This window comes from Asparagus officinalis, chromosome 5 (assembly GCF_001876935.1).
Source record: "Asparagus officinalis chromosome 5, Aspof.V1, whole genome shotgun sequence".
Taxonomy (NCBI): Eukaryota; Viridiplantae; Streptophyta; class Magnoliopsida; order Asparagales; family Asparagaceae; genus Asparagus; species Asparagus officinalis.
Window position 1 is genome coordinate 8,271,181 of NC_033798.1, and position 11,734 is coordinate 8,282,914.

Here is an 11,734-nt window from a genome sequence, read left to right on the forward strand (position 1 = left end):
GTATTATCTGATGCAACCGCGGAGCCGGCATCAGATTCTTCATCTTCTGAAGGGAGTCTTGTCCGAACCCTACCATAGGTTGCTCGCTTGATGGTTCCGGACTGCAGACGGGTTCTAGGCCGGGATGCTTTCAGAATCGATTCGAGACTGTCCCGCGCCGATATCCCTCTGCTGGTCATGTTGGTGGTGACCCTCGGAAATTCTCCCTCTTCAACCACCGTTCTTTTTCGTCGGAAATGCCTAGGCCTTGTTTTCGGCGCTTTAGTACTGAGCCTTTCGAAAACCGAAACTCGTTCGGGGACCGCCTTGATGCAGCTGCATTCAGACAATACTGCCTGAATGAGTTTGGAACAGGGGCACTGAGTTTCCTGTTCTCAGGGACTCCTTTTCCTGATTTTATTCGTACCCCCAGCACGATAGTACAACTCGTCTGCTTGACGATCAGAGTAACCTATCGTGTGTTGGCACGACTTCTCAGGTATAACACTATCGTCATCAGACGATAATGTTTCCTTCTGAGGGGGAACTGCCTTCTTCGGGCTTTCAAAAGTCACACGCCTCGAAACATGCCTTTTTGGGCGTGAGTTCTCGGCGGGCTCCTGGACTTCAATGCGCAAGTTGGTGCGCATGACTGCCTTGGTCTCTTTGTCATGTTGGAGGTGACGGCGACCCCCAGCATGCTGCGTCGTCTGGGGTTTCTTCATTGGGCCCAGACGATCTTGAACAGGAGCTTTGACTCGCTCATCAGAAAGTGGACCGAGACGCTCCAAGACTGGCTTCTTCCTTTGGGACGATTCTGCATGATCTCCCGGAGAAGCTATTGGGATTACCGGCGACTTTGGTTGATTCACCGGAGGTTGAACTTTGGTTGGAGGCTGCTTCGGCCTCCACACTTGGCGGGTTGATGGCGGCTTCTTGGCCACTCTTCCTTTCTTCAACTCCTCGGCCTTCTGCACAAGGATTTTTGCTTGTGCAAGCAATGCACGGCGTTTGTGAATCCGCTCTTCGAGTGTCGAACGGTTCCGTTTGACCCGGATCCATTCGTTCGTCGGCGGCTTGGAGGAACCGCCATTCTTCAGTTGTTGAGGCTGTTTGCCTCTCCTATTCGTCAGATCCGCGTTGTAGCGGACTCCGTCCGTAGACTCCATCGCCTTAGCGAGTTGTCGTATCGATTACAAAGATCCGGTCTTTTTTTTAGATCCGGTTACAACGAAATCAAAGAAAAAAGAAAAAATTACAACTTTCCTTTTACAACTTTCCTTTAGAACAAATCGCAAGATCCTGTTTTGCGGTCTCTTGCTTGTGTGGGTTCTTTGCCGACGCCGGGGTTAATCCGTGGACCACCGCGCGATCTAGATCCGGTCGGATCTACACGATTCGACGGGTATTATTCCGCGAAGGAAATAATAGCCGGGGGGGATTAGTTCACCAAGGAAATAATCGCCCTTAATTCTCGGGATCAAAGGCCAAGCTTTGATCCGGAGTGTGATCTCGTGTAGATCTCAGATCTGATCTTTACCTCTCTCCGACTCCTGCCTTTTGTGACGTGGACGCTCACCGAGAACCAGATCTGAATCTTCAAGTCTCCAAGTCTTCAAAACTCTGAGCTCAATCTTCAATTCGGCAGAGTTTCGGCTCTCAAAGTTCCAACCTTTTCAAATGAACAAAGGGGAGCCTATTTATAGGCTCTCTGAACTGTGCCCGCGCACAGATCCGGGTCGGCCACCCATGGGTGGCCGGCACTGGGCCGAGCCACCCATGGGTGGCTCGGTCTTGGCCGAGCCACCCATGGGTGGCTCGGCTTTGGCCAAGCCACCCATGGGTGGCTCGGTCTTGGCCGAGCCACCCACGGGTGGCTCGGCTTTGGCTGAGCCCCCCTTAGGCGTTTCTGTTTCGTCGTTTTGTCCGTGATTCGGCTGATTCGGACTCTGATTTGTTGATCTGATTTGGCCGTAGATCCGATTCCTAATTTGGCAGTAAATCCACTTCTGGGTTCGAGTCCGAAACTGATCTTGATTCGATCGTGATTCGTCCGAGTCTGCCCTTGGTTGGATGACTCGTTGACTCCCCGAACCGTTGGCTTGATTCCGCACGCGAATGGATGTATTCCGTTACTTGCGTGCGATTCGTCAACCTCGTCACTTCGTTGGTTCATTGGTTTGTGCCGAGCTATGCTAAGGGACCTATAAGCAATTTTATATGCCTACACTATGAAAGGTATTAAAATCATTAATATTATAAATAAACACTTGCATGTCTTGAAAATACACTTCTTTTTAAAACGATCCATATGGGAGCGGACCGTTTCAGCTGCGCATGAGGTGTGAAATAACAAATTTGCCCCCACACCCCACAAAAAAAAATCACATGCGCGGCTCAAACAACCCACTACCATGCAGATAGAACTGAAGAGATGCAAACTATAGATCAGAAAAGAACTTATAGAGTTTCAAATGGAAAAGGAAGAAAATGGATGGTAGAAGTTAGTTTTTTGGTGAAGTAAAATATAATCATATTATTATTGATTTAGAAATTTCATATCCAGATGTTTGTTAAGACGTCTAAAATAATGAAACTCTATATAAAAAAGGGTACTCTTCATTTATTAAAAAAAGACAAAAAAACCAGTTTAAACAAGGTTTTTTGTTTAAATTACTTTTTAGATCAACGTTTGTTTTGAGAAAAGAAAATATATAAGGTTTTTTTTTAAATTTACGCTAAGATTTGACGTGAGCGTAATTAATATACGAACCAGCTCCACTCCAGTCTCTTAAAATTCGGGTACAAATCCGAATTTAATTTCCAGAGAAATATGAAATCTCTACAAAATTCCTCTCTATTTCAGACATATATTCGAGGAATTTATTAAGTTTTATCCAAATCGACAGTAGCTATGAATACCAAAATGGCCGAAACTTTTCGAACAGGAAGTTTCCTCCAAAATTTTCATATTTTGCTTTTCAAGTTACGCTGTTTTAGGGATTTTAGTTTTATTCATCAAAATTTTGAAATAAAAATTACTCTTATTTGATGCCGAGTAGTTCTACAATAGAGCTAGTTAATTACTTTTTAGGAAAACTAGTATGCAAAACGTGCGTTGCACGTTATGCATGTTAAGGAACCATATAAGATAAAAGTTGAATGCCAGCTAATATTTCTTACTACTATTTTCAATATGCCTCTCCAATATTAGGTGAATCTAGATGATGCACACTGTCAGGGTATGCTCCTAAGAATCCTTCCTTCTTCTCGATCTCCTTCAATTCTTCAGGCGTAAGCCTTACTGCGAACCCTGTAAATGCAGTATCATAATTGTAGATCATTCGCGACCGAGCAAATTCTTCGGAGTTATCGGGCAAAAATGATCTATACCATTTCCTAAGCTCATTTTGGTCCAAATGAGCTTTTTTTGGTGGAGCAACTTGAATTATGTAAGTCTTCAGATTATCGTTGGTATTATTTTGGTTGATGGATGTAACAAATTGACATAGATTTGAAGAGAAGAGGAAGAAAAAGAATAGGAATGAAGAAACCATTGTGTTCATTTTTTTCCTTTGGAGATCAAAGTTTGGTGGTTTTTGGCACCAAATGAGAGTGCTACTTATAGATGATGTAGGTTTGATGGTTATTAGTGAAGCATTTATAGATGTACATTGCGAATTTACTTCACAAAAGCAATACGTTAGATTTGTGTAAATGCTAATAAAGGAATATCCGTTATGAAACACAATTTGTCAAAGTAATAAAAGATATGAAAAATTTAAGAAGGAGAGGTCTTAAGAAAAGCATCTAGAAAAGGCACGTACTAACTAAAATAAATATGTTCTTATGTGATATATTTGGGGGCTTGGGATGAGATGTGAAGATAAAATTTATTTAAAATCAACCGACCTTTGAATAAAAAAGCAACTAAGTAAATGACAATAAACTAGTCCTTATCTTTACCTCTTGCTACTTTCCTTATCATTTGAGTTATTAGAAAATTAAGGAACGAGATGTGCTAATAAAAATTCACAAATTTTGACTCACTAACAAAGGCCAGATCAAAAAAAAAAAAAGACTCACTCACTTCAACACTCAACTACATCATTTTATTTATTTGATACGAAATTATATCAGGTTTTCTTAACTCATTTCTTTCGTGTCTGGCGATATTCCCAAACAGCTCCAAGCGATGTCATTACTTCTTTAAAAACTTTATTTGCCTCTTCTTCATCTTCAATTTTAACTATGTTATGGGTGATCAAGCAAGAGGCTTCAACATTAGTAATTTTTTACCTTCATTTTTGGGACATCACTCTCAAAAGAAAACTGAGCTTTCTCAAGTTCATCTTCACTGGGTCCATAGTCTGAATCGTAGGCCTCTTTCTTCTTTTTCTTCCTTACTTCATATTTCTTGTCCTCCTCGTCATTGAAGTATTCTTCTATAGACGGTTCTTCTTCATCGTCTGATAGCATTTTGCTTAATATTGGTTTGTCCCAAATGATTCGTCATCACTCGAAGAGATTTCAATCACATCTTCTAATTGCAAATGGGTCGGGTACAGACTTACAAAATTTGATTTGTTTGTTACTTGCACTTTTATTATAAAAAGATGCCATTAATTCAAAATCAGCACTTTTATGGTCACTATATCATTCCTGAAGGATTGATACCAGTCCAACTTTTGTGGGTTAATCTTGTAACTGATGGACCTCCTGCTACGGCTCTGGGATTTAATCCTCCAGATAGAGACATTATGAAGAAACCTCCACGCAGGAGTGACGACTCTTTGATCTGTGCATGGATCTTATTTCGTTATCTGGTAAAAAGATGCTCTTTTCTTTCTCAATTTGAGCACATAATCTAAATGTTTTCCTTTAATATTGCATCTGTTTATTTGCCGCTTGGTCCCATAGGCACAAACTTACTATTCATATAGGCAGGAATATAAAAAGTAGAGTAATTAGCTATATTTCAGTTTATATTACTATGAGGTTACGTACTATTTTCTTGCCATTTTCATTTCTGTTTTATGTGATGGTTTTTGAAGGATTGGTTGAAGATTCCGATCATAATCATGTCTTGCTGATAGTGATTAAATTTACTGGCCCGTTTACCTATATTATTTACCTATGTACATCTTTTATATGCCATTGTTTTAAGTAAATGACACCCATTCAGGTAATTGGATTATACGTGGGAATCGCTACTGTAGGTGTCTTTTTTTTTTGGTAAATGAGAAATTTTTATTCATCACCAAAATTTGAAAAATGTTAGTACATCATGAATCTCATCATATGTATGAGATATCAAAACCTGTATCTAAAGCTCAAAAGAACTGAGCTTAACAAGTATAAAACCAAACTAGCAACAAACAAAGTGTTATACATATACCACTGACTACCGATAAGAGTTTAAACCAGAGCTGAAACAACTCCCTTCCACATGATCCTTCTAAGATTGCTTTCCTCTCAAGCTTCAGCAGGGTTGGACTGAAGCTGCTGCCCTACAGACCAGTAAACTGTACAGTTTACAAAGAGAGGAGCCATACTTTATTTTCCTCCAAAATGGGAATGTTTAGGTTGTTGATCAATATGTCCATCTTGATATAATTAACCAATTTCTCAACACCTTTGGCCTTAGACTGGAATATTCTTGCATTCCTTTCACACCAAATTCTGTAGATAGCCGCGGATAAAGCCATTCTTTTTATACCCTGTTTAAATCCATTTCCCCTCAGCCTGGTGCAGTACCAGCTCATAAGGAGATACCAATCACAAGATTTCCAAGATAATTGAAGCCAATCCATTATATTGTTCCATACCTCTCTAGAGAAGCTGCATTCAAAAAATAGATGATCACGGCTCTCTAACCTTCCTCCAGAGCATAAGCAACAAACATTTTCACTTATAGTGCCTCTTCTCAACAATCTGTCCTGAGTGAGTAGTTTGTTTTGGATAGTTAACCAGCATATAAATGCATGTTTTGGGTAGCATCTCTTATCCCACACAGTAACATGCCATGGAACTGTAAATGTATCAGGGGAAATGGCTTGATATACTGCAGAAACTTGAATTTTGGAATTGATTGTACAGGAGTTTAGAAGTTGTATCAGATTCTCCACTCCTCCACAGTATTGAATTGCTTTATCTCTGGCTTTCAATAACTGTTTCCACATCCAGGAATCTTTTGATTTTACACTCACATTCCAGATATCTCCACGTCTCAAATAGGTTCCATGAACCCATCTGATCCAGAGAGACTCTTTATTGATATGGATATGCCATAGTATCTTTAGAGCAGCTGCCAGGTTCTAAATAGAGACTGAAAACACTCCTAACCCACCTTTCTTCTTCCCCTGACATACTCTTGCCCAGGAGACTAAAGGAGTTCTGGAAGAGTAACTAGATTTACCCCACAAGAATAGTCTGCATAATTCTTCAATTTTACAGGATACCTTGACTAGTAAAATATAATTTGAGGTCCAATATATTTGTATGCCCAAAATGACACTCTTTATGACTTGAAGTCTGCCCACATAAGTGAGATTTTTATTTTTGTTCCATGTCTGAAATTGATCAATTTCTTTGTTGATGAAAGAGGTGCAGTCCTCATAAGTGAGCCTTTTGCAAATTAATGGAACTCCCATGTATCTAATAGGTAGTGAACCCTCCGAGAAATTTAAGAGATGCTTTATATTGTCTTTGACTGTGTCATCAACACTACCAAAATAGATAGAGCACTTATCCTGGTTTGCTTCAAGCCCAGAGATCTTACTGAACTTTTGAATGATTTGAAATATCTTTTGCACTGAATATAAATCCCCATAGCTAAATAAAAGCAAGTCATCAGCGAAGATCAGGTGAGTGATTTTTAGTTTGCTACATTTGGGATGATATTTGAAGTCCCTGTCATTTCTCAGCATATCTAAGTTTCTGGATAGGTATTCCATACCCAATATAAAGAGATAAGGAGAAAGAGGGTCTCCTTGTCTCAAACCTCTCTCACCCTTGAAGTATCCATGAAGGGATCCATTGAGGGATATGGAGAATTTTGGATTAGATATGCAGGCTATGACCCAAGTAATCATCAGTTCAGGAAAACCCAGCCCCTTAAGCATTTCATGAATGAATTTCCAACTGATAGTATCAAAGGCCTTTTTAATATCTATGCTTAGCATGATTCTGGGGGAAATATGCTTCCTATTATAGCCTTTAACTAGCTCATGTGCTAACAAGATGTTACTTGTTATATGCCTTCCTTTAATAAATGCATTTTGTGCTTCATTCACCAGAGATCCCATGACAGTCTTAATCCTGTTGGCTAAAATTTTAGAAATGATCTTGTATAGGCAATTGCAACAAGATATGGGCCTGAAATCTGAGGGGGTTTTGGGGCACTTCACTTTGGGTATAAGAGTTAAGGAGGTTGAATTTACCACACCCAGTAATTTGCCTGTTTTGAAAAAATCCTCAATGGCAAGAGTGACATCTTCACCTATTATTGACCATGTAGATTTGAAGAATAAGGCTCCAAAACCATCTGGCCCTGGGGACTTATTATCATCCATAGAGAACAGTGCATCTTTGATTTCATCTTTGGATATTGATTTTGATAATAAGCTGGCTTGTGAAGCAGACAGATAGGGACCAGAATGAATGACCCTTGTATCTGGGGTTGCTGTATCAATTGCTACTCCCATGAGATTTTTGTAGTAGGACACAAATTCCCTTGCAATTTCATCCCCCTCAGTTAATCTTTGTCCCTGGCTGTTATGAAGGACCATTATTTTGTTGTAATGCCTGTAGGATTTGATTAAAGGGTAAGCTTGGAGATTTTTTTGAACCTCTTCCAAAGAATGTTTTGCTCTTTGAACTTGTTCACTTATGTTACTGAAATGTCTCGTGTTGAGATCTTTTAGGGCACCTCTAACTTGTTTCAGTTTTGTGCATACTGAATACATTTTGTAGCCTAAAATTTCAGATTGCCAGATTTCAGAAACAGTAGGTATGAACTTGTCATACTTTGTCCACATATTAAAGAACTTAAAAGGTCTTTTGCCTTGGACATTATCTTCAAAAATAGAGATCGGAGCAGGAGAGTGGTCAGAGAAGCTAGGAAGTAAGTATTCCACCTGGCTAGAACAAAACATGTGCAACCAAGAGTCATTCACCAAAGTTCTGTCCAATCTACTCCAAATTCTAGAGTTTGCATCTTGCTTGTTGTTCCATGTGTAAAAGCGCCCCATAGTATTAAGATGATTGAGCTGACAGTCATATATAAAATCACTGAAGTCTCTAAAATCAGCCTCTGAAAGCAAAGCACCTCCAATTTTCTCTTCATTATTAATTACTGAGTTAAAATCCACACTTAGGAGCCACGGAGAATTACCAATAGTTTGGAATACATCCTTCAGTTCTGACCATAAACTCCTTCTGGCATTTATTTGATTAAACTCATACACTGCTGAAATGAAACTCTCAAATCTTCCATCCAATGATTTAACCTTGCAAGTGATATGTTGAGTTAATAGGACTTCAACTTTAATATCCAGAATATTGGGATCCCACATAATAATAATCCTGGCTTTTCCAGCAAAATTTATATTTGATATCCAACTCCAATTTCTAGCTATTTTCATGGCAATAATTGGCAATTTGCTGTCATTTATTTTTGTTTCTAGTATAGCTTGACAAGAAATGTGATATTGAGATATATGATTTTTCACTAAATGTTGTTTAGAGGATTTGTTCAATCCCCTAACATTCCAAAAGGAGAGATTCATCCTAGCTGCACCCCTCTATCAGTAGAGGGGTTATTCTCTAGAACATCCAGTAGAGAGAATGATTTATCAATCACAACAGGTTGCTTTTGAGCCTTCCTTTGAATTTTCACCCAGGGACCCTCAGCTTGATGTAGGGATCTTCCATTACTTCCATGTTGCAAAACATGCACAGCATGCACAGTCCCTGAACCCAGACAGGATGAACAGTCTCCTTTAGTTAGCATGCCTATTTGCTGACCACTTGTCTTGAGACTCACATCTATTGGTTTTGGTATTAATTGCTGAAAATGTTCAGTTTGCACAGAACCTGAGCAAGAACTGCTTCCTTCCTATCCCTGCAGGTTTATTGTGCCCCCACATTCAGTCTGGTGCTTTTTCTGGCTATGAGTATACATAGGCTCCAAACAATCATGTTTACCAGATCCATTAACTTGATGGTGGGCTGAGGTCTCATAATTCACCAGGTGAGCATGCACAACATGCACAGGAGACAAGTGTGCCTAATTACCATAACCCATTTCTACCAAATCCTTATCAATAGTCAAGTTCTCAGAAACAGGTTTAATCTTATCATGCTCAGAATTCATCTGTGCTATATTGTCAACTTTTTGCTTTGGAATCCATTTTTGGACTTTGGTATGTTTTTTTACAGAAGTTTGAATCATGTCCTATAACCTTGCACCAGTCACACCACCTTGGCTTATATTCATAAATCACCCTTTGTTTATATTTATTTCCATCAGGCCCTTTTATGGTGATATGGTCAGGGAGAGGAGAGAGCATTTTCACCTCCACCAGCACTCTAGCATATGCCAGACGTTGTTTATTTGCAGTAAGTTTATCTGTTGCAACAGGCTTTCCTATCACACTGGTAATTTTGCTAATGCCTTTAGCATTCCACAAATTAAGCCTTAGAGATGGTAACTGAATCCACAAGGGGTAAATGCATTCATCTGATTTACCAATTTCCTCCCCAATAGTCCAAGGTTTCAACAGAAATGGTCGTGAGCCAAAGAACCAAGGACCCTTACCCAAGATTTCATTCATATCATCTTTACTTTTAAATTTTAACAAGAATAATCCTGCGTTGAGAAGGCATATATCAGGTATAGGAGACCAAAGCTTATGAACATAGCTCTCCATAGCCTTAAATCTAATATTGACCCCCAAAACCTGACCAATTAAGGAGAAATTCCACATAGAAACTCCCTCATTCCGTTCCTCATCATTGAAAATAACTGCATCTTTATCTTCTGAATGCATATAATCCAGATCCATTCCATTCCCTGCTTTCCTGTTGTCGGCAAATAAACTAGACCAACTTTTTGTGACATTTTTTCTGTAGATGAACTAGGCGCTACTTTATTTTTTGAATCAGATTTTGTAGTTTCCTCAAGTATCAAAGGGGGAAAACTTGAGCCATTTGGCTTAATAAAATCAAGATTATCCGCTTTCAAATTCAAAGAATCCCTAGAATCCTTGATTGACTCCTTAGGAACATTTATCCCCTCATTAACAGAATAAGAAACAGAGGAATCATTCTCCATCTCGGATTCTTGAGCCCAAGAAATCCTAGCTGAGTTATTCACGCCATTAAAAGGAGAAGGAGACTTACAGAGATTGTGAGCTTGAACATGATTAAGATCCAGCCTAGAACTTTTAGGATCCGAAGCAAGAACTCCTAACCTCAGAGGATCATCAACGAGATCTATCCTAGAGCTTGAAGCAAGAATTTCCTCCATCGATCTTGAATTCATATTCCCTTTTGGACCAGTTGATCCCATTACTGTAGGTGTCTTTATCATGTGGTACACCCACGGCTCCTTCTTAGGCATAGACTTGAGTGGCGACGACCACACTCTCATCGGCTACTCCCAGCTTTCTAACTGGGACCAATGCTCAACATGGAAGGACTTCAATGTTAGGATATGTGAAGCCTAACTATCAGACCTGCCCTATACTTCAGAATGAAGAGGAACAAAGTGGAACAGGAGGAACAGGATCGACGACGACGAAGTTCAAGAAAAACGACGAAGGGCGCATTTTGACTGAGGCGCGGTCGACCGTGCATGGCACAACGATCGACCGCTGACATGCACAGACAGGCACATTGCAGAGGAACAGCTTCGTGGTCGACCGCGCATGGCACGATGGTTGACCGCCAAAAGTCCAGAGAGCAGCTGGAATTTTTTGCCTTCGTCGTGGTCGACCGCGCATGGCGCGGCGGTCGACCGCCAAAAGTCCAGAGAGCTAACGTCACGGGCGACCGCGGGTGGCGTGGTGGTCGACCACCAAAACTCCAGAGACTCTGATTAGGAGAAGGATTCGTCGCGGTCGATCGCGCGTGCGAGTCGGGTTTTTGCCCAGTTACAGTTTTTGACCTGTTTCCTTTTCTATTTGTAAAACCCTTAAGTCTATAAAAGGGTTTATTAGGGCATGATGTAAAAAGACGAAAATAGGGAAATTTTCTCCTGCGACGGCCGTGGACGTAGTTTCTCATATTGAGAAGCGAATCACGTAAATCTTGTGTGTTTGTGATTGATTGAATTCTCTCTTCTCTCCTAAATTTCTATTTTCAAATCGCATCAGGGGGGTTGTGCATCCCCAACAAGTGGTATCAGAGCGACCAGGTTCGGCACGAGCGATTTGAGGTCAGAGACATGGGATCTAAGAAGGAAACATCCAAGATTGAGAAGTTTGATGGAACAAACTTTGGGTTCTGAAAGATGCAGATGGAAGATTACCTCTATCAGAAGGATTTATACCTACCATTGGGAGAGAAGCCGACGGATATGAAGGATGCGGATTGGAAGCTATTGGATCGAAAGGCTCTTGGAGCGATCTGGTTGACCTTGTCTAAATCAGTAGCGTTCAACATTAAGAATCAGAATACGACGGCGGATCTCATACGGCGTTGTCCAGTATGTATGAGCAGTCCTCTATGGCGAATAAGGTACATCTTATTA

The 11,734-nt window shown here is 40.3% G+C and overlaps 1 protein-coding gene across 1 annotated transcript in view; it reads left to right on the top strand.

Annotated features, from left to right (window-relative positions):
* The window catches only part of LOC109841479 (calcium-transporting ATPase 1, endoplasmic reticulum-type-like), an 83,207-nt gene extending 72,498 nt beyond the window's left edge, over window positions 1–10,709 (top strand). Inside the window, exons 8-10 of the mRNA XM_020410446.1 lie at window positions 4,642–4,805; window positions 5,165–5,198; window positions 10,561–10,709. Of these exons, the coding sequence (XP_020266035.1) occupies window positions 4,642–4,805; window positions 5,165–5,198; window positions 10,561–10,709 (347 nt within the window). The remainder of the gene's footprint in view (window positions 1–4,641; window positions 4,806–5,164; window positions 5,199–10,560) is intronic.